At 43.1% G+C, this 24291-nt stretch overlaps 1 protein-coding gene across 1 annotated transcript in view; it reads right to left on the reverse strand.

Annotated features, from left to right (window-relative positions):
• The window catches only part of LOC126235203 (uncharacterized), a 90200-nt gene that overhangs the window by 44761 nt on the left and 21148 nt on the right, over window positions 1-24291 (reverse strand). Inside the window, exons 2-3 of the mRNA XM_049943937.1 lie at window positions 17146-17349; window positions 3652-3849 (exon numbers count right to left, since the gene is read on the reverse strand). Of these exons, the coding sequence (XP_049799894.1) occupies window positions 3652-3849; window positions 17146-17324 (377 nt within the window). The 5' untranslated portion in view covers window positions 17325-17349. The remainder of the gene's footprint in view (window positions 1-3651; window positions 3850-17145; window positions 17350-24291) is intronic.

Raw genomic sequence — 24291 nt, forward strand, 5'->3', positions numbered from 1 at the left:
ACATTCAAAAAAGATGGCGCCAATACCTTAGTATTTTCTAGGATCCTGTAACAGCGAGATTGAAGCGGGTATGAATATATTTGTTGATGAGCTGAGAGCCGGTGAAGATCACGGTAGCCATCGAGGCTCTATAAAGATGAGACCATTCACTACATGACAGTCACCAATTCATAATGGATAAGATATTAAATAAAGTGAAATCTTTGGAAGAAAAGCGTAGTTGCTCTCGCGTGACACTGTTGGACAAACTTCGAGAACAGGTACTGAAGATAGAGTGTGGAAATTCTGCTGATTCCATTAAAAACTTTTGCGTATGGATCACTAGATTAAAAAAAAAGACAGATTTCGGCGCGGATAAAACGTTACTGTTAGTCACTTGTTCCTTATCCAGTATACTAATGAATGAAATAACGGAGAAATTCCGTAATATCTTCCTAACATCTTCCTTCATGTACTGTACAGTGGTTTTCGGGGCACATTTCTAGATGTGCATGTTGTCATAGGTAATAACGGCACCAATTTGTAAAATGTCTTTCAAACGTTAGTCTGTATGATCAACGATCATTTATTAAACTCATGGATAGTGACAAGAGTAGATTCGACAGATTGTGCATCCTACTACAGAATTACTACGATGGGATTGAAAGAATTTGATAGCGGTTCTAGGCGCTCAGTCCGGAACCGCGAGACTGCTACGGTCGCAGGTTCGAATCCTGCCTCGGGCATGGATATGTGTGATGTCCTTAGGTTAGTTAGGTTTAAGTAGTTCTAAGTTCTAGGGGACTGATGACCACAGATGTTAAGTCCCATAGTGCTCAGAGCCATTTGAACCATTTTTTTGAAAGAATTTGATTTCATGGTTCCGGACAGGCATCATCGTTTTCATGCAGGGAGCAACTGGGCAGTGTTTTGTCTTGCCGAAAGTACATTTCCATGATTGGCAATGTATCACAGCAGAGCTAACAACCGCGCTCTTCATCCTCCCAATTGTAAAATCCCACGATATACTCACCCATGGGCTCCACGTAACGAGCGCCTGAGAGGACACATTACCCGCTCAGCCGTCCAGGATTGTTGGAGTGACGTAAAGTAACGGGATTCTTTGCAGCAAGACCAGTAGTATCGACATGTATAATGTGAGAACGCGTAGAGCACCAAGGACTGTCAGCACGGTGTCCATTGGTTTGGGTTCCCTGAATGAGGCAGCAGTTACATGTGTAATTCGTGTAGTTTGCAATTGAATTAGTCGCAGGCGAAGGAACTGTAATACAATGAAAACTATAATCCAGTATTCCTTCATTTATTAATCCATTTTACTCGTTTCGGCATCAGCCGTCATCAGAATCCTGGTTCAGATAAGAACGATAAGATCACATAGTTACAGGGTTGACTTGCAGATTAAGTCTGCTCACGTTCTTTCCAAGTTTGCTTGTTTAATAAACAGAGTAATACACATAACGGAGACTAGTCACCAATAAAATCTCCTTGACTGTTTACAACAGTCTGCCAACACTGGGGTAACTTTTCGATTCTGCGCTATGGAAATCACGTGGTTTCGAGGCGAAGAACTCGTCGAGCCACGTTCGGAGCGCATTTCCATACGGAATGTAAGTTCCTTGAAGGTTGCTCGATAGAGAGCACAAAAGGTGAAAATCTGATGGCGCAAGATCAGTGGAATAAGGTGGGTGTGGAATGACTTCGCTAGTCTTTTCCATATGTTATCATAAAAGCACCATTTCTCGCCACCAGTAACAGTACAGGATAGGAATGGTCCGTGTTGTTCACGAGCCAATTGATGTCGAGTAAGCAGACATGCACGTATGATAACCCGCAGACTTTTGTGATTTTGGCTTAGAAGATTCGGTACCCATACACCCGATTTTTGAACCTTCCCCACTGCATGTACACTAATGGCCATTAAAGTTGTTACAACACTAAGATCACGTGCTACAGACGCGAAATTTAACCGACAGGAAGAAGATGCTGTGATATGCAAATGATTAGCTTTTCAGAGCATTCACACAAGGTTGGCGCCGGTGGCGACACCTACAACGTGCTGACATGAGGAAAGTTTCCAATCGATTTCTCAAAAAATGGTTCAAATGGCTCTGAGCACTATGGGACTTAACATCTATGGTCATCAGTCCCCTAGAACTTAGAACTACTTAAACCTAACTAACCTGAGGACATCACACAACACCCAGCCATCACGAGGCAGAGAAAATCCCTGACCCCACCGGGAATCGAACCCGGGAACCCGGGCGTGGGAAGCGAGAACGCTACCGCACGACCACGAGATGCGGGCAAATCGATTTCTCATACACAATCAGCAGTACACCGGCGTTGCCTGGTGAAACGTTGTTGTGATGCCTCGTGTAAGGAGGAGAAATGCGTACCATCACGTTTCCGACTTTGATAAAGGTCGGATTGTTGCCTATAGCGATTCCGTTTTATCGTATCGCGACATTGCCGCTCGTGTTGGTCGACATCCAATGACTGTTAGCAGAATATGGAATCGGTGGATTCAGGAGGGTAATACGGAACGCCGTGCTGGATCCCAACGGCCTCGTATCACTAGCAGTCGACATGACAACCATCTTACCCGCATGGCTGTAACGGATCGTGCAGCCACATCTCGATCCCTGATTCAACAGATGGGGACGTTTGCAAGGCAACAACCATCTGCACGAACAGTTCGACGACGTTTGCAGCAGCATGGACTATCAGCTCGGAGACCACGGCTGCGGTTACCCTTGACTCTGCATCATAGACAGGAGCGCCTGCAGTGGTGTACTCAACGACGAACCTGGGTGCTCGAATGGCAAAACGTCATGTTTTCGGATGAATCCAGGTTCTGTTTACAGCATCATGATGGTCGAATCCGTGTTTGGTGACATCGCGGTGAACGCACATTGAAAGCGTGTATTCGTCATCGCCATACTGGCGTATCACCCGCCGTGATGGTATGGGGTGCCATTCGTTACACGTCTCGGTCGCCTCTTGTCCGCATTGACGGCACTTTGAACAGTAGACGATACATTTCAGATGTGTTACGACCCCTGGCTCTATCCTTCATTCGATCTCTGCGAAACGCTACATTTCAGCAGGATAATGCACGACCGCATGATGCAGGTCCTGTACGGGCCTTTCTGGATACAGAAAATGTTCGACTGCTGTGGCCAGCACATTCTCCAGATCTCTCACCAATTGAAAACATCTGGTCAATGGTGGCCGAGTAACTGGTTCGTCGCAACACGCCAGTCACTACTCTTGATGAACTGTAGTATCGTGTTGAAGCTGCATGGGCAGCTGTACCTGTGCACGCCGTCCAAGCTGTGTTTGACTCAATGGCCAGGCGTATCAAGGCCGTTATTACGGCCAGAGGTGGTTGTTCTGGGTGCTGATGTCTCTGGATCTATGCACCCAAATTGCGCAAAAATGTAATCATATGTCAGTTCTAGTATAATATATTTGTCCAATGAATACCCGTTTATCATCTGCATTGCTTCTTGGTGTAACTATTTTAATGGCCAGTAGTGTACTTGCGATCATTCGTGATGTGGTGTGTTTAATGGATGGCAGTGTCTTTGGCCAGCTGTTCGTCAGTGTAGCAGACACGGAGGCCGTTTGCTGAGGCTGCAGAGCACCCACCTGAGCTGCGGCCTCGCGTTGACGGCGTCCACGAGCTGCAGCTCGGCGTGCCGGCGGCAGCCGCGGCTGGACAGGTGCAGCCACTCCGAGGTTCCGTCTCTCGCCGCCAGGCGCGCCCACAGCTCGCTCCACGCCTCCGCCGGCCCGCCGCGGTTCGTGCACCACGCCTCACCGGCTGCCTCCTGCTGGCCCTCCTCTCTGTACACAGAGCGTACTAGTAAGTACTGTGCCTCGCCATTACCACTGAAACTATCCTAGCCCTAAGGATAAAGCACTAAAAAACCGGAACAGAATTCCTATGTCGTAACACACAACACAGTGCTGTCAGTTATCTCAACCGGTACTACACTTTAGTATAATGACTAAAGTGGCTTTAATAAATAAATTTCACATGTGCAGTCTGTTGGAAGCTAACGGCGTTGCTGCAATGGTAACACCGGTTCCCATCATATAACCAAAGTTAAGTGCTATCAGGCTGGCTTAGAACTTGGATGGGTGACCGTCCAGGACTGCCGAGCACTGTTGGCAAGTGGGGTGCACCCAGCACTTTTGGTGGCAATTGACGAGCTGCTTGACTGAGAAGTAGCGGCTCCAGTCACGAAAACTGAAATCGGCCGGGAGAGCTATGTGCTGACCACATGCTCCTCCAGTCTGCATCCAGTGACACCCATCGGCCAAGGATGATACGGCGGTCGGTCGGTACCGTTGGGCCTTCCGAGGCCTGTTCGGCCGTAGGGACGGAGAAAAGAGAGGGAGTTAGAGATTGTTAGAAAATCGTCGTGAGAGATCAGAAATCTGGTGTGGTCTTGATATACAAGATGTGTACGAGAAGTAATGAGATTGATTTTTTTATCTACCAAAATTTTTATTTTTGTCGGGTAACAATATTATCCCCTTCAAAGTAGTTCCCTTCGGCAGCTGTAGACAGGCGGAGTCGTTGTTCCCAGTGTTGGTAGCAGCGCTGAAACGCTTTTACTGGCATGGCATTTAACATGTCGGTCACATTCTTTTGAATGTTCTACAGAGTAGCAAAATACGTCCTTTTAATTCATTCAGTTTCAGGAAAAGAAAAGTTTTACAAGGACTCATATCAGATGGATGGAGATGGGGTTCAAATGGCTCTGAGCACCATGGGAATCAACTTCTTAGGTCATCAGTACCCTGGAACTTAGAACTACTTAAACCTAACTAACCTAAGGACATCACACACATCCATGCCCAAGGCAGGATTCGAACCTGTGACCGTAGCGGTCGCACGGTTCCAGACTGTAGCGCCTAGAACCGCTCGGCCACTCCGGCCCGCTGGGGATGGGGAGGGGGAGCAGGGTTGGGAGGGGGAGCAGGGTTGGGAGGGAGGGGGGGCTGTGGAACAGCAGGAGTGCCTTTCGAGGCCAAAAATTCCTTGATGGAAGTGGCCGTGTGGGTTGGGGCGTTGTCATGATGCAACATCGGCTCGATTCACTCGCTTCCTGAGCCTTTCAGGGACATCTTTGTGGAACACTTGGTTGACCCAAACAATCCTGTCGGAGGACCATCAGCAACTGAGCAGTATACCAGAGGTTGTAAATACCGTTATAATTGTAATGTTCTTTTATTTGGGACACGACCGGTTTCGGGCTCTTATGCGCCAGTCTTCAGGTGTCGTAACTCTCCGCTCTCTGGTAGCACACTGCGTGTTGTACTCGTCCACCGCGGTGCTCGGAGTCACAGCACCAAGTTACGACACCTGAAGATAGGCGTATAAGAGCCCCAAACTGGTCGTGTCCTAAATAAAACAACGTCACAACTGTAGCAGTATTTTCAACTTGGTTGACAGTTGGTCCTGGAGGAACAAACTCTTTATGCACGATACCCCTACTGATAAAAAAGCGAATAAGTATTGTTTTTATATTTGATTCGCTCATTCGAGCTTTTTTCGGCAGAGGAGAGGTCTGAGTGTGCCGTCCTCACGTCATCGCTTTGTCTCAGAACCGTACACAGAAATCCAGGATTCCTCGTCGCCTGCGACCATACGACTGAACCATTCGTGGTCATTGGTAATCCTATCAAGGAGATCAAAGCACACGTTTCTTCGATTGTCCTGCTCAGTTTTGAGATTTTTCGGCATCATTTTGGCACAGACCTTTCGTATGTGCAAAACGTCGGTAAAAATTTGATGTCCGAAGAAAGTGTTTAAGGTTAACAGGTTACCCATCACCCGTGTTGTTAAAAGTCAGTTTGATCTCAGAAGAACAAGCACACGTTCAACGTTTAAATCTGTTTTTGAAGTTGAAGGTCTCCGTGAGAGACGTTCATCTTCAACGGTTTCTCGACCTTTAAAAATTATTTTCGACAGCAGAAAACTGTGGTCTTGATACGGAATGTTCCCCATAGGCCTGTTTCAACTTTTCAAAGGTCACATTCACGATTTCTCCAAGTTTAACATGAAAGTTTGTGGCATAAAGTCGCTTTGAATCCTGCTGTTCCCTTTTCGTAACACACAACAAAAACACAGTTCCACTGATGGAACTCTCAAAAATCACGTGATGTACGGAGCTGAAACTCGGACTGAGGATCTTGAAGGGTTGAAGACGCCTGCCAGCACAAATACAACAAGAAAGCGTTGTCATATTAATCACAGTGTTGTCAGTATGATTACTTTTCTTACACATTTCATATGGAAGATACGATATCAGGTAAAGGTCAAATGTTATATAAATTACATAAAAAGAATTTATACCTAAACAAGGTTCCTGAAGAAACTGCCAATGTTATAAATGAAGAATTTGAAATTACAGAATGGTTTATGCATAAGCATAATTGGTAGGCTGTTTCCATGTCTGTATGTTTATCATACGAGTATAAATAAAAACACGACATAATCAATAACTAGCATTTCAGATTTTTACTTATGAGGCGTTTCGGAGGCTTTTGAGCCCTGCGAGAGTCAATATCGATACCTGCCTCTGTAGCGTAACTTCTTTGGCGCATTGTCTGGTAACCGTGGCTAGGCCGTCCCTGCAGCGGGCAGCAATGTAGTAGTTCGTGAGCATAAATGCTCGCGTATAAACTACATATAAAATTGCAAATGATGTAAAGCTAAAATGTAGAGGTCTCGACTAAAGTACACAACGAAGATGCGTAGAACTGTAGGCATTTCGACGTTGTTGGCTTTTCCCGGGACAATATATCTAAGCTAAGAATCGGAACTGCCCCTGGTGATACAGCAAAGCCTTTACGTGCCTATGTAAAGATTGTTGTAGTGCTGTTCATTGAACTGGATCCGCAGTTGCGATTAATTAATTGAGTGATTTGATACACCCGCAGCTGTCATTTTTGGTCAACTGTTTTAGCGGAGCGAAAATCAGGCAGTCTAAAAGATCACACTACCTTTTTTGTCCCAATCTTTATAAGTAATAGACGGAAATCGACAAATGAAGTGTCAAATGGATCAGCTTGAAGTCTAGTTATGAAATATAAGGTTTAATTCCTTAAAAGTAATAAAAATAATTAAGAAAAATTAGTTAGGATTTTGACTAAAATAACTGTCCGAATCATCTTCACCGAACTAAGAGTGGAAAATCTATAAATGGCGTATCAAATTAGCCAGCGTGAGGTCTATTTCTCCAAAAAATGATTTAATTCTTTCAAAGTTGTCAGGGTAATTAAGGAAAACGCAATACGTAATTTGAGGAGACAATGAAATATTTCACCAATACTGGCTGCCAACTATATAAACCAGCTATCAAAAAAATTCATGTCTTCAAGGTCTAGCTATTTTGGGCATAAAAAATTATACTGATGTACAAATTGTGAATTCGTTCTTTCATGTTGAAAAACTAAAATCAAATTACAGCATAAATAGAAATGTCTCTGCTTTCTCTTGAACTCTATCACTCTTAATAATAAAAGAATACTGAAACATATTTAAATAAATTATACTTCATGCTTTCTGAACAAAAATTAAAAATAAAAAGAAATCGGCCAAATTTTTTCTGAAATGATTTGCCAAAAAGTAAGAAATGAAACGGATTAGAGAAACGCAGACGAGTCTCATTTGCTGTACAAGATTTCGAGTTTCATTCGAAGGCGAATCAAATATTTCTGTAACATATTTTATTTCTTACTTTTAGACGAATCATTTCGCAAGACGTATGACCCTTTTTTGTTCATTTATTTATTTATTTATTTATTTTAGTTTTGCTTATTGTACTACTGCGCAGTATTGGTGTTAAACTATTGTCAAGTAATCCTTTAAACGGAAATGTATTAACTTAAAGTTGCCCAAATGTTGTTTAAACCAGGAAAAATTAAAAGTACAACATTCGAACTAGAGAATGAGTGTTGACTGATGATGAAAACCTTTCATTTTATAAAATCGCTAGCAAATTTAAGCACTGAACTCATAGCTATACTTGGAATTTAACGAAGATATGAGTAAAAAATTTCGTGAGATTCTAAACTGATCTACCTCGCAAGATCCAATAATGCACTTTATTCGTAAGACACTTCTTTATTGAATATTTGCATCCCTCCAAACTTCTCACGAAAACTGAATGTGGAAACGTAGCTTCAGTAAGAATATAAATTCCTTGTATTAGTGATAAATTTCGTGGCAACGTGCATGCTTATTATTACGAGAACGATGAACCCGCTAAGTTCACTGCCATGTAGTAGGCTACGTAAAAGTAGATAAAAACAGAAGTTATTCAACGCCACAGTGCTTCTTTGTAAGTTTTACATCACTTCTAACATTTCACTTTCACAGATAGGCATCCAGATAGCGAAAGCAACGCGTTACTCTGCCGTTACTAGTCCATGATCTCGTTCTGAACGGGCTATTCATACCACTTTTCGTTGTGTAAATGACGCCATTATTTAGTCATGATCTGAGAAACCATATCTACGGAGCCAAAGCACTCTGTATTAAATTTATTTCAAAATGAGATGCGAAAGCACACTGCGGAAAGCTAAATCTCCTTCGGTGACAGTCTGAATCATGCAAAACTATGTGAGTAAACATTATCATCAGAAATATTAAGCTCTCTGTGTTCGACATCACGTTTCTCTTCCAACACGTGAGTCAAGATTAGCAGCAGGCCTATTTGGGTTTGACACTGACATTTTTATCCCGTTGTCTGTTGCTGAATTAAGAGATTTGGTTTATCTTGTCTTTCTACTCATTTCAAAAATCTTTATTGACAGATTCCATAAATAGTTGTTTTAATCACATCAGGATTTTGGGGTCTTATCTTGCAAAACATGCCTCTTTTGTGTAAGACTGGAAGGAGATAAATCTGACATTATTTATTGTTCTTCACAAGAGAATTGTAAGGGGCGATAAAAAGTTTCCGTTCGAAGGGCGCACACTCCAGAAACGGAATGTCAATCAGAAAAAGCTGCCGTGAATTTCGAGGTAATCATTCCCCTGCAGCACTCGTTTCGTAAAACAATGTGCTCTGCTGTGTGAAGAAGTCAGTAACTGCATTCTGCGGGTCATCGTCCGATCGGAATCGTACACTTATCAAGGCCACTTTCACTCTTTACGGACTGAAGGCGTGATAACGCATGGGGGAGAGTTCATGGCTGTAGAACGCGTGCTCGAGGTCTCCCACTTTAATAGACGTAACTCCTGCGTTATATTTGTTTGCGATATTTGGTCGTCCGTTATCGTGGAGCAGCATCACGCCTCGGAGCAGCATTCCACAACCGTGCTTTTCGACACATTTTTCGTTCTCCGATTTACGTCTATCGGTGTTTGCCCTTCGGCAGCCAAGAAAAGAGTTACAGGTCCTGTTTGGATCCATTGCAATTAGACCAAGTTCTGGACGTTCAAGATCTACGCATTACGCGAGTAGCAGGCCCGACCGAAATCATCCAAGGATGAAATCCGGCCACACGTAGCATCTTCTGTGTGCCAAGGCCCCATGGGAACCGTCTACTTGCAGATCACGGGTGCTTCTGTCCGTGCTGTCACTGACATTACGCCATCGTCAGGCACGGCTACTTTGGTCTCATGAAAGGGTTGAATGGGGAGTGAACGGAGCTCTGTTGTCTTCGGTGATGAAAGTGGGTTCTCTCTGTATGCGAGTAACAGATGTACTCGTGTATAGCGTAGCTTTTTTCTAGAGTGCATTCGCCCACGACTCAAGGCTCCCATCCCAGCTTTATGGTGCAGGGGGCCATCAATTGTAATTCGTCGTGATATTTGATTTTTCTGCAGGGTAAAGTTGAAACGTCCCCTTTGAACAATTATATACGACTGTGCTTAAACTGACACACAATATTTTGTTAGCGCAACGCAATCTGACTTTCAAAAATCCCTACAAAAGAATGGCCCTGACTAACATTAACCTATACCTTTCACAAATCACTTACCTCACAAACAATCTTCGCTACTCAAGCTACTGCAATACAGCGAGCGCCACTACTGCCAGCTAAATAAAAGATTCAAACTACTGAAGGCACTAACTACTGATAGGCATAGTTAGCAAATGAAAGATTTTAATAGAGAACAAACAATGTATTTACCTTAATAGTCATAATATATATAGCAGTTCATTACAAATTACAAAACTCCGCCATCTCTCTCCCCACATCCACCACTGCTGGCGGCTCACCTCCAACTGCGCAACGCTACGCGCTGTTCACAGCCAGCTGCCTAACACTACAATGGCGAGTATTACAACAATGCAAAGCAGCCACAGACTGCACACAGCACAGCCAGTGATTTTCATACAGAGGTGGCGTTACCAATAAAAAAACCTAAACAGCCTACTTACAAAGTAACCTCTGCCTGCTACAATGAACAGGTTGTTATTGGCGTGCATTTCTTCGAAGACAATGTCACGTGCTTTTACAGCCCAGCAATGCACGTCCACATATGGGTACCGGGTCGTAACGTGCTCTTCGTGGTGTACAACAGCTACCCTGACCAGGAAGACTTCTTGAAAATTGAACACGTATGGGACATGATGAACCGAGAGCTTACTCGTTCTCAGAGCCTGCAAAAACCGTGACCAAATTGGAACAAAAGGCCCAAGGTGCGTGGGACGGTGTATCACATGACGCCATTCGCGACCTTTATGATAGTTTGCATGCAAGACTAATCTACTGCGTTGCCGTAGAAGGAGGTACACTGTGTACTGATGTGACTGAGCACCCTTTACTGTAACGTATGCTTCATTTGGTCTGAATTTGTCATGAACTCCTACAATGATTAACTACCTGTCACCTCTCTTGTCAGTAAAATGACCTTGTCTTTGAAGGTGTTGAATATTTCTTTCCATCAGCGTACGTATGCAGCATTCAGTGTCATCCGTAACAGAAACTGCATGTTGTGGTTCCTGAGATCCCTGCTGCTTTTATCTTGCGCTTTACTTTTCCATAGCCAAATTGATTATTCAGAATATGTAGTAAGCGTCCGTTCTTCTGGGAAAGGTTCATGGACTTCTTCTGCAGCGTTTTCTAGCATAACCTGGTTTCGGATGTAGTTTATAAAGCTTTTGCCAGATGTAGACCACCTTATCTGAACCTTGTAGTTTTACCTGTAGATTCTGCTTGTGCATGCACAAATAAAACATTAGGTTTGTGCCCGAATCATCTACGAGCAGATATCACGCAAATTATCAGTGATGATGTAAGTTTGTATGATGATAATCCGTTTAATCATTGTCAGTAATGAAGGAAACGTAGTGTGTATTCAGCAAAACTGATGATAAATTTTAAGAGAGTTTCTAATCAATGAATGTGTTAAGGAGGTAACTGCTGAGAAATCACAGAGGGAGTCCCAGAGCGTCAAATTTTCGGTCTACTCCTATTCCCTACAAATGTGAATGACTTTCCACTTAACATTCAACAAGCAGAATTGGTACTTTTTGCAGGATATAGTGGGGTTATATTAAACCCCAATAAGGAGAAAGTAGCAGACTAGATGGTAAATGGTATTTTCCAAATAATAATGAAGCGTTTCTGAGGAAATAGACTCGTCCTAAATTTTGAAAAACGCATTATATTCAATTCTGTACAACAAATAGAGTCGTACCAGCAACTGACGTAGCGCGTGAGCAGAAATCAGTAAACAGAGTAGATTGCTCCAAATTTTTGGGTGTACATATTAATGAAAACCTGAACTGGAAATAGCTTGTTACTGAGCTTCTCAAACAGCTGAGTTCAGCTACTTTTGTTCTTCTTAAAATTGCTTATCTTGAAAACAAGCGAATAAACCTCCTGACATATTTTGCATATTTCCACTCAGTAATGTCTTACGGATGACTTTCTGGGGTAACTCATCAGTTATTACTTAGAAAGGAAGTGCTGATAGCACGAAAGCGATCAGCAAGAATGATATGTAGTGTTAAACCGCGGACGACATGTAGGTACTTCTTCAAGGATCTAGGGATTTCAACTGCGCGGTCACAATACATACACATATTCGCTAATTAAATACGTCATAAATAGCCCACGAAAAATTGAGAAGAACAGTGAAGACTACACCTGAAATACTAGAAAGAAAGTTGACTTTTATTATTCATTACTGAAGCTGTGAGTTGCTCAGAAACGAGATCATTATGCAGCAAACAAATTTCGTTGACCCTTTGGCCGGTAACGTAAAATGCCTGACAGGTATCAAATCAAGTTGAAAATCTAACTTAAATTCATTTCTCCTGGACAACTTCTACGGCATTGACGTATTTCTACCTATAACTGGTTGACAGGGACACTGATAAGTCTGCTACTGTTGCCGGCAAACGAAGCTACTGTCGTCAGCACTATGACAGCTTGCACTAATTCTACTTTCTACAAAACATCCGTCGCAATAACAGTCACCAGTACTTTCCATGCATTTATTAACTAGAAAACTACCGATGCTTTCTCCCTTTTCAACAGCATGCACGATGGACTGCATATAAAATATACTATATTTTGTTTAATACATTATTACGTTTATCAGAGCAAAATAAGGCTGTTCGCTGAAGATTTGAATGTTTATTGGTTCTAGGCGCTGCAGTCTGGAGTCGAGCGACCGCTACGGTCGCAGGTTCGAATCCTGCCTCGGGCATGGATGTGTGTGATGTCCTTAGGTTAGTTAGGTTTAATTAGTTCTAAGTTCTAGGCGACTGATGACCTCAGAAGTTAAGTCGCATAGTGCTCAGAGCAATTTGAACCATTTTGTTTATTGGTAAGTACTGTCGTTGACGATCATAAAGAAACGTTGAAAGATTTTATCAAATTTACGCATGGTCTAATGAAAGGAAGCTCTCTTTAAATGCAAATAAACGCAACACAATGTCTGCATCAGAGAGAAGGAATCGGATAGCATTATTTTTTCGCTGCAAACATGCTACGGCGACCATCCGTAAATGCCGACGTTTACTGCCTGTGTGTTCGTCGAAACTGTTGACCGCAGCGGCGACACTGCTCAGTTTATTGTTCTCTGTGAAAGGAACAACAATCTGAGTCCGGGAGATGGACTGAAACAGCGTTCCAGCTGTTTTGTAAGAAGAGGAAATTATAGTTCCGTGATCTAGTTCTAACTCTAACAGCACACTTCAGACTCTATCACATATTATCCTTTGTATGTACCGCACAGTTCTGAAATAGTGGTAATACACCCGTATTATAGTAGCTGCTCAGCGTCGTAATTATCATAACTTTTGTTTGACAATACTGATCATATGAGATATGGAGCACACGTTATTTACCATGCGCTGCAGTCACAAGTCGCCGCTAAACTACCCTTACACCGATCGAGCAACGTAAGTTTTAGAAGAGCCAATAGATGATTTTACGAAAATTGACTGCAAAGCGTTTCCATCAACTGCTGACCCGACGCTTGGCCGGACACCAGTAGTCAACTGGCAGCTGTCACTGTCAGTCCCCACGGCGCGCAGTTTCAGCGAAATACGCTGCAGGGTTTGAAGCTCCAACACCAGAAAGGGGACCAAACTATGAAACTTTACCTTTTTTGTGTATGTAATAGGATTAATGTAAGATTAATTTTATGCTGATCTGGGTGTGTAAATGATGATTAAAAGTGATATTATAAACTTTCAGGATGAGGCCACCATTTTCTAGGAATTTTTATTCGTAAACACAAAATAAAAATGTAAAAAGTAGGCACCGAAATCACGTAATTCGTTTTTCGTAGCAAAGAATATAAATAAAACCTGTCGAAAGCAGCAAAGCAAAGCAAAGTCGTTAGGTTTAATACACAAAGTGACAAGTGAATTCAAGGTTAGTTTGTAATAGCAAAAATAACATTGGAGTGCTTAATTCTATCACTGACATAAACTCCCGAAAACACTGAAATCGCAACACCAAGAAGGAGTTGTGCAACATGAACGAAAATGGCACATCTGAAAAAAAATTTTCAGATATGTGTGAAATCTTATGGGAGTTAATTGCTAAGGTCATCAGTCCCTAAGCTTCCACACTACTTAACCTAAATTATCCTAAGGACAAACACACACACCCGTGCCCAAGGGAGGACTCGAATCTCCGCCGGGACCAGCCGCACAGTCCATGACTGCAGCGCCTAAGACCGCTCCGCTAATCCCGCGCGGCTTACCCCTGATAGATGGTGTTTTTTAAAATTTCGCACCAGTCGCACAAGAGTGGCGCTGCTAGCGCCACTGTGAGAATCAAAATGGTCGTGAGTATTAGTCACTTTTGAGATTCGAGTTATTGAGCTGGTGCTACGGTTACAGGTTCGAATCCTGCCTCGGGCATGGATGTGTGTGATGTCCTTAGTTAGGTTTAAGTAGTTCTAAGTTCTAGGGGACTGATGACCTCAGATTTTAAGTCCGATAGTGCTCAGAGCCATTTGAACCACTTGAACCAATACAAACACGACGTACCGATGCCACGTGCAGCTCGTCCCTCACGTACCTGGCAATGTTTTAGAAAGAGCACTTGCACAGACGGTGTAGGAGACGTGTAATAACCTTTTATACAGATCTGAAGATGGTAACCACGCTTACCGAAACCTGTAGTCGACAGTGAAAGTTGTTTATAAGCGATCTTGGCCAAGAAGCTTATATCCTCTTGAGTAATAATAACTGATCGCCCCTTTCACACTCAAGATGAGTAAACTATTAAACGATATTACACACCAACGGCCGGCCGCGGTGGTCTAGCGGTTCTAGGCGCTCAGTCCGGAACCGCGCGACTGCTACGGTCGCAGGTTCGAACCCTGCCTCGGGCATGGATGTGTGTGATGTCCTTAGGTTAGTTAGGTTTAAGTAGTTCTAAGTTCTAGGGGACTGATGACCACAGATGTTAAGTCCCATAAATAAAATCGTCATAACTTCTGAACGGTTTGCGTTAGGACATTCAGACTGCACGGTTGGGCTCGGGGCATGATGGGAATTAGTATGTGCATGTATGGTTTGGTTTAGCGACAAAGTCCACTTTCATTTGGACGGGTTCGTCAATACGTAGAACTGAAGGATTTGAGGGACTGACAATCTGCATATTGCGATCGAGAAGTCTCTTCACCTTCAAGTGATTTGTGTGGTGTGCCATATCCAGTCACGGGATAATGGGTGCCATATTCCTTGGTGGCACGGTAGGTAAAGTTTTGGAAGATGATTTCATCCTCACTACGCAAAGCGTCCCTGACTTCGACAAGATGTGGTTCATGCAAGACGGAGCTCGACCCCATCGAAGCAGGAGAGTCGGCTGATGTCCTGGAGGAGCACTTTCGGGACCGCATTCTGGCTCTGAGGTACCAAGAGGCCATAGGCTTGGGCCTCAATTGGCCGCCTTATTGTCTGGATCTGAACACAAGCCACTCCTTTTTGTGGGGCTATGTTAAAGTCAAGGTGTACAGCAATAACCCCAAAACCATTGCTGAGCTGAAAACAGCCATTCAGAAGGTCATCGACAGTATCGATGTTCCGAAACTTCAGCGGGTCATGCAGAATTTCGATATTCATTTGCGCCACATCATCGCCAATGATGGCAGGCATATCGAAAATTTCACAACCTAAATGCGAATATCTGTAGTGACGTTACATTTTGAATAAAGTGTCTGCACGCCTTAACCTTAACTAATTTACGTTTTTTTCTTATGCACTACTGACCATTAAAGTTGCTACACCACGAAGATGACGTGCTACAGACCGAAATTTAACCGACAAGAAGAAGATGCTGTGATATGCAAATGATTAGCTTTTCAGAGCATTCACACCTACAACGTGCTAACATGAGGAAAGTTTCCAACCGATTTCTCATACACAAACAGCAGTTGACCGGCGTTGCCTGGTGTACGTTGTTGTGATGCCTCGTGTAAGGAGGAGAATTGCGTACCATCACGTTTCCGACTTTGATAAAGGTGGGATTGTAGCCTATCGCGATTGCGGTTTATCGTATCGCGACATTGTTGCTCGCGTTGGTCGAGATCCAATGACTGTTAGCAGAATGGAATCGGTGGGTTCAGGAGGGAAATGCGGAACGCCGTGCTGGATCCCAACGGCCTCGTATCACTAGCAGTCGAGGTGACAGGCATCTTATCCGCATGGTTGTAACGAATCGTGCAGCCTCGTCTCGATCTCTGAGTCAACAGATGGGGACGTTTGCAACACAACAACCATCTGCACGAACAGTTCGACGAGGTTTACAGCAGCATGGACTATCAGCTCCGAGACCATGGGTGCGGTTACCCTTGACGCTGCATCAGAGACAGGAGCGCCTGCGATGGTGTACTCAACGACGAACCTGGGTGCACGGATGGCAAAAGTCATATTTTCGGATGAATCCAGGTTCTGTTTACAGTATCATGATGGTCTCATCCGTGTTTGGCGACATCGCGGTGAAACCACATTGGAAGCGTGTATTCGTCATCGCCATGCTGGCGTATTACCCGGCCTGGTGGTATGGGGTGCCATTGGTTACATGTTTCGGTCACCTCTTGTTCGCATTGACGGCACTTTGAACAGTGGACGTTACATTTCAGATGTGTTACGACCCGTGGCTCTACGCTTCATCCGATCCCGGCGAAACCCTACATTTGAGCAGGATTATGGACGACCGCATGTTGCAGGTCCTGTACGGGCCTTTCTGGATACAGAAAATGTCCGACTGCTGCCGTGGCAAGCACATTCTCGAGATCTCTCACCCATTGGAAACGTCTGGTCAATGGTGGCCGAGCAACTGGCTAGTCACAATACGCCAGTCACTACTCTTGATGAAGTGTGGTATCGCGTAGAAACTGCATGGGCAACTGTACCTGTACACGGCGTCCAAGCTCTGTTTCACTCAATGCCCATGCGTCTCAAGGCCGTTATTACGGCCAGAGGTGGTTGTTCTGAGTACTGATTTCTCAGGATCTATGCACCCAAATTGCGTGAAAATCTAATCACATGTCAGTTCTAGTATAATATATTTGTGCAATGAATACCCGTTCATCACCTGCATTTGTTCTTGGTGTAGCAATTTTAATGGCCAGTAGAGTAGTTCAATAATTGTCACCCTGTAGATAAAGATACACCTCTTTCTCCGTGTTGTACTCACACGGTGTTGTTGTCCTTGAGGTAGGTGTGCAGTTCGCGCTCGATGTCGAACGCCGTGGCGTCGGGCAGCTCGCGCCTGCGCAGCACGCCGTCCAGCACGGCCGCCCACACGGCGTCCCAGGCCGCGCGGCCGTCCTTGGCGCCGTCGAGCACGCCGCGCATCCACTGCCGCAGCTCCATGGGGACCGCGCGCAGCTGCAGCGGCCTGCGCAACACCATACTTCCTAAGCCTCACTGCTGCTCTCTCAGGCCCTGCAATGAATCACCTCGACGGGTCACTTGACGCTTCCGCTCTTATATACTAGCGAGACACCGGCGAAGATACCAAATATCTCCTATCAGTCCGATGCCGATATATTTCTGTACTTATCTAGATCTGAACTTTAGAGAGAGATTTTGGGATTTACAGTGACAGATTTCAGGATGGGATGGCATTAGTTGGGTATTTCCAAAGCCAACTCGATATCAACCGTGAGTAGGAAAACGGAACACGGGAAAGGTACACGCCAGTGTCAGTTTGGTTTAATACGTCGTAAAACGAAGGAAGGAAAGGAATGAGGAGATTCTCCGGAGAATCGGCGAGGAAAAGAATATACGGAAAATACTGACACAAGGAGGGACAGTATAATAGGAAATCTGTTAAGACATCACAGAATAACTTCTTTTGTACTAAAGGGAGCTGTAGAGGGAATTCATCCAGCAAATAATCGAGGATGTAGGTGGCAAGTGTTACTCCTCCGAGATGAAGAGGTTTCACAGGAGAGAAATTCGTGGTGGGCTGCATCAAACCAGTCAGAAGACTGATGATGCAAAAAAATGTGTATATTTTATACACACATCACCCAACTTTACGTAATTTTTTTCTGCATGATATAGGACTATGGCACCATACCAATGGTCAACATTGACGTACAGGATGTCCATTAATTGCTTTCATAACCTAAGACTTTAATAACTTGCAAGCTGTACTACGTAGATGCGCCCGTGGTCGTCTAGCAGGTAGCAGGTAAAGCTCTGGACTTCGGCCCTAGATCTTTTGTGTTTAATCCCAGATAACGGGGAGACCTTTCTTAGTTCCAATCTCTCCAGGACGGCCACAGGTCCACTCAGCGTGGTATTCAGTTATTTACATGTTCCACAGACTATCTGAACGATTCTTACCGAAATGATACGGTACGAGTCAGTTTACAGAACATGTGTACGCGACTACCGTCTACATTAATGTACACATTTTTTTAGTCCTACTCATGCAGTTGCGCTTTTCTCTGATGTAAATGTTGCCACGCTTTCGGAGTTTTACAGCATGTAATTGCGCTCGACTTCCGATGATAGTTTCTGACACGGTGTCGCGCACGGGAAGCATTAGCTGTCGCACATCAAGAGCCCGTTTCGCCTGGTGACAGTGCCGAGAAGCAGACGCGCCAACATCCAGCTTCTACAACAGCGACGGCCGACAATGAGTGACTGTCGCCACCTCCTCGACAGACGACTTCAAACCTTCAATCAACCAACAAGGAAGACTAGCGACGGCCGACAATGAGTGACTGTCGCCACCTCCTCGACAGACGACTTCAAACCCTCAATCAACCAACAAGGAAGACTGGAACCACGTAAAGTTTTAGAACTGTATGGCAGACCTCAGCTTTTAAAATTGTTGCATCACAAAATTACAGCAACTTAGCATGAACCTTTGTTGTTCATTGTCCCAATTGCATTACCAAGAAGGGTCCCTTCCTTTTCCGAAATGAACCCGAGTGTCGTTGAAATTCAGACGCCAGCATTAAAGTAATATCATTCCATTTCACTGCTTTAATTTCAAAATTCAGTTAAAGTATTCATAGCTGGCTACAATATTTAGATTACACAAGCACAAATTAAGAGTGCGAGTTTTGTTACCATATTTTAGCCTTCCTGTGACTGCAGCTCAGCTTGGTACGTACTAAATTTTACTATTGTTAATTGTTCTGAATCATTTAATCTAAGTTCAAAGTTAAATCTCTTATTCCTTAATTGCGTAGATTCAAGTAGCTTTTGAAATGATTGTTGAGGTAGCCCAAGACTAACCTTATTTTATTGAATTTCTTAGTGCTTCAGAAACAAAGTTCACTATTCATTTGAGTCACTAAATTAACTTTCAATTTTCCTGTTTTATTAATTCTTTTGCTAAATTAAGTCACAGTGTAGCGAAATTTATTACTTCTGACAAAAATTCAGTTTTCACACAACACGTGTCAACCTTCAGTTGCCGCGCTTTTAGTGCTAGTTAAATGTGCAATAACCTTTCTTTTTTAGTTATTATAGTAGTTGTCCATAGGACTGGCGACCGTAATTTTCCCCAAATCTCAAGTATCTAATTAACTCCAATTAATTGTTAACGTAACATTTACTTTCTTTATTAATTTTACCCTGTTCTCAAAATTAATTTCCACCAATTTCATTTGCATTTTTCCTTTCATTTAGATGTAACCCTTTCCTCCCTCTTTACCGACAAATTAACTTCGGTGACGATTGCTTTTCCCAAATTTCCATTAGGTGCACGCGGTTTAATTTTTCACTGTCTTTAAGGTCGATAAGTGAGGGGGAGGTTACAAAGTGATGACACTTTCTGCAGGACCTGACCATCATTTTGGAGGACAATGCTCAATCACGTACAGTGCAAGCAAGCTGTTACTGATTTGTTTGATTGATGAGGCTGCTAAGTGCTGTACCACCTACTCCACTCCCCTGACTTAAGCTCTCGTAAGTTCAACTCGATTTCTAAACTGAAGGAAACACTTCACGGCATTCGCTTCAGAACTGCTACGAATTCGTAGGGCAATAGACCGCGGAGCTCGAGCTGTCAACACAACTGGCACTGCTAAGAGTATCCTAAGACTTCCACATCGCTGGCAACGTGTTATACACAATGCTAGTGACCACTTTGGTCAGTAAAACTATGAAACACGTATCTACTTTGAATGAGATCTAAATAAATAGTTGCCACTACTGAAGTTTCAACCTTCGTAGTTTCATTTTGAAGTTTTTCTTTATCTGGCTATCAGTTTTTAACCAGAAATTCGTTAGCGGAATAGACTCAGTTGACATTGGGAAATGATTTTTACATTATATTGCTTTGCTACTTGTCAGACACTTTACGGTACTGCGCAAATGATAAAACAAATTTGTTGCTGGGTACTGAAATAGTTTCTGAGACATTGACAGCTTAAATAATGGGTAATAAAGGTCGTTTTTCCTCTAGTGTTGTAGGCATGGATTGTTTATCACAAATTCGTTTTGTGAAAATATATATATCTTGACGGCCTAGTTTGAACACCTATTTCCTTGAATGAATACAAAGGATCTTTCTCGACGACAAAAGACGGCCAAGGAGATTTTAAAATTTATGGAAAATGAGTATCCATAAAATCGTAGTATTATGCAATAGTAGCAAGCGCTGCTGTCGAGCAGCCTATTACGAAATGGAGGAGGCTTGGTGGCGAGTTACGGCGTCTCCTGGAGACAGTATGGTCGCTTCCTATTGGCTGGCTGTAGCCGACCATTGCCAGGTAGCGAGGAGTTTTCGGGCCTCATTGACTGAAATGTATGAACAGCAGCTCTGTTGTCATTGCTGGTTAGTGTTGGGTGATTGAGTATGCTTGAGTACGGGGTGCACTAACGTCAGTTTTATGAAGTACTGTATTATCAAAGTCGGATATCCGTGCGTGTTAAAGAAATGATAAAGACAGGGGTAGGTGCACCGATCCCCGATCGAATTCGCGCGGATTAATGACGAGGATTGGTGAACCGGAGAGCCTAGATGTGGTTCTTAAGCTGTGAAGAGCGGGTTGGTACTCCAACCCCGCCTCAGTTACACGATTCGCAAACATGTAGAAAACTTTAGCTCACTTTCACTTGAATAACACTACACGCGGACAATTGAGACACACACATTCCTCCCTCCAGGGAGATTACTTTGCGGTGATAAGAAGATCATCCAGCCACCACTTAAGTTAATCACGCCAAATCCGTTACTATGGCGATCCTTCGCCGATGCTGTACAAAGGCACAAGAAAAAGGAAAAGAGTTTGGCAGCTACGACAATAAACGGTCGCCTATGTGATGTCACTATTCAGTATTTGAAAACGGTATTAATTTTTTCATTCAGAGGGTTAATTCCTTCAGGAGGGTGTGTTCTTCGAGTGAGTTGGCGATGGCCAACATGAAGGGTCGTGTATGTGACGACCGAAGCCATTGATGGTAACGAGTGTAAAGTTTTGTTAATTACATCAGGTTGTGTGCATAACTCGCTTCACTGCTGAGAATATTAACGATGAAGGGTTATCAAGCATTATTGAATTTGTGTGTTAAAAATTTACACGTGTGACACATTGTGTATTCATTTAGCGTAAGCAATTGGTGGTAACCATGCTTTTGTAAGACCTACAGCACAGAGTAAAATGGCACGTATCTTAAATTATACTGAATATAACGGTTTTAGAGCTTGTATACCTGGAAGAATCCTGGAGATACTAAAAGGTATCAGATAGATTATATAATGGTAAGACAGAGATTTAGGAACCAGGTTTTAAATTGTAAGACATTTCCAGGGGCAGATGTGGATTCTGACCACAATCTATTGGTTATGAACTGCAGATTGAAACTGAAGAAACTGCAAAAAGGTGGGAATTTAAGGAGTTGGGACCTGGATAAACTGAAAGAACCAGAGGTTGCAGAGAGTTTCAGGGAGAGCATAAGGGAACAACTGACAGGAATGGGGGAAAGAAATACAGTAGAAGAAGAATGGGTAGCTCTGAGGGATGAAGTAGTGAAGGCAGCAGACGATCAAGTAGGTAAAAAGACGAGGGCTAATAGAAAGCCTTGTGTAACAGAAGAAATATTGAATTTAATTGATGAAAGGAGAAAATATAAAAATGCAGTAAATCAAGCAGGCAAAAAGGAATATAAACGTCTCAAAAATGAGATCGACAGGAAGTGCAAAATGGCTAAGCAGGGATGGCTAGATGACAAATGTAAGGATGTAGAGGCTTGTCCCACTAGGGGTAAGATAGATACTGCCTACAGGAAAATTAAAGAGACGTTTGGAGAGAAGAGAACCACTTGTATGAATATCAAGAACTCAGATGGAAACCCAGTTCTAAGCAAAGAAGGGAAGGCAGAAAGGTGGAAGGAGTATATAGAGGGTTTATACAAGGGCGATGTGCTTGAGAACAATATTATGGAAATGGAAGAGGATGTAGATGAAAACGAAATGGGAGATAAGATACTGCGTGAAGAGTTTAACAGAGCACTGAAAGATCTGAGTCGAAACAAGGCCCCGGGAGTGGACAACATTCCATTAGAACTACTGACGGCCTTGGGAGAGCCAGTCATGACAAAACTCTACCATCTGGTGAGCAAGATGTATGAGACAGGTGAAATACCCCCAGACTTCAAGAAGAATATAATAATTCCAATCCCAAAGAAAGCAGGTGTTGACAGATGTGAAAATTACCGAACTATCAGTTTAATAAGTCACAGCTACAAAATACTAACGCGAATTCTTTACAGACGAATGGAAAAACTGGTAGAAGCGGACCTCGGGGAAGATCAGTTTGGATTCCGTAGAAATGTTGGAACACGTGAGGCAATACTAACCTTACGACTTATCTTAGAAGAAAGATTAAGAAAAGGCAAACCTACGTTTCTAGCATTTGTAGACTTAGAGAAAGCTTTTGACAATGTTAACTGGAATACTCTCTTTCAAATTCTGAAGGTGGTAGGAGTAAAATACAGGGAGCGAAAGGCTATTCACAATTTGTAAAGAAACCAGATGGCAGTTATAAGAGTCGAGGGGCATGAAAGGGAAGCAGTGGTTGGGAAAGGAGTGAGACAGGGTTGTAGCCTCTCCCCGATGTTATTCAATCTGTATATTGAGCAAGCAGTAAAGGAAGCAAAAGAAAAATTCGGAGTAGGTTTTAAAATTCATGGAGAAGAAGTAAAAACTTTGAGGTTCGCCGATGACATTGTAATTCTGTCAGAGACAGCAAATGACTTGGAAGAGCAGTTGAACGGAATGGACAGTGTCTTGAAAGGAGGATATAAGATGAACATCAACAAAAGCAAAACGAGGATAATGGAATGTAGTCAAATTAAATCGGGTGATGCTGAGGGAATTAGATTAGGAAATGAGACACTTAAAGTAGTAAAGGAGTTTTGCTATTTGGGGATCAAAATAACTAATGATGGTCGAAGCAGAGAGGATATAAAATGTAGACTGGCAATGGCAAGGAAAGCGTTTCTGGAGAAGAGAAATTTGTTAACATCGAGTATAGACTTAAGTGTCAGGAAGTCGTTTCTGAAAGTATTTGTATGGAGTGTAGCCATGTATGGAAGTGAAACATGGACGATAAATAGTTTGGACAAGAAGAGAATAGAAGCTTTCGAAACGTGGTGCTACAGAAGAATGCTGAAGATTAGATGGGTAGATCACATATCTAATGAGGAGGTGTTGAATAGGATTGGGCAGAAGAGAAGTTTGTGGCACAACTTGACTAGAAGAAGAGATCGGTTGGTAGGACATGTTTTGAGGCATCAAGGGATCACAAATTTAGCATTGGAGGGCAGCGTGGAGGGTAAAAATCGTAGAGGGAGACCAAGAGATGAATACACTAAGCAGATTCAGAAGGATGTAGGTTGCAGTAGGTACTGGGAGATGAAGAAGCTTGCACAGGATAGAGTAGCATGGACAGCTGCATCAAACCAGTCTCAGGACTGAAGACCACAACAACAACAACAACGGTTTTAGATGTAGACATTTTTTTCTGTGACTGAAGACAGTGCACTGAACAATATTACATCAGTATTTACTTCATTTGCAAACTAATAGTTGTAGCTATTAGGAGTAGAATGTTTTAGGGTGGTTAATACATCTAAGTACATGTGGCAACAGCAAGCCATTAATGCTTACTTTACCCTGGGTAGCAGGTCAACTTTTGACATGCCTGGACGCTTGACGGTTATTCTATACTGACAAGTATAGTCCATATAGAGGTGCAGCTACGACTGTGCAGGAAGGAGATTATAATGTTCGTGAAGTGTCGGTGGAAAACAGTTTGACGCAGAGAAAACAACCAGCCCACTTACGTGTGTACATATTCAAGGACCACAT

This window comes from Schistocerca nitens, chromosome 1, assembly GCF_023898315.1.
Source record: "Schistocerca nitens isolate TAMUIC-IGC-003100 chromosome 1, iqSchNite1.1, whole genome shotgun sequence".
Classification (NCBI taxonomy): domain Eukaryota; kingdom Metazoa; phylum Arthropoda; class Insecta; order Orthoptera; family Acrididae; genus Schistocerca; species Schistocerca nitens.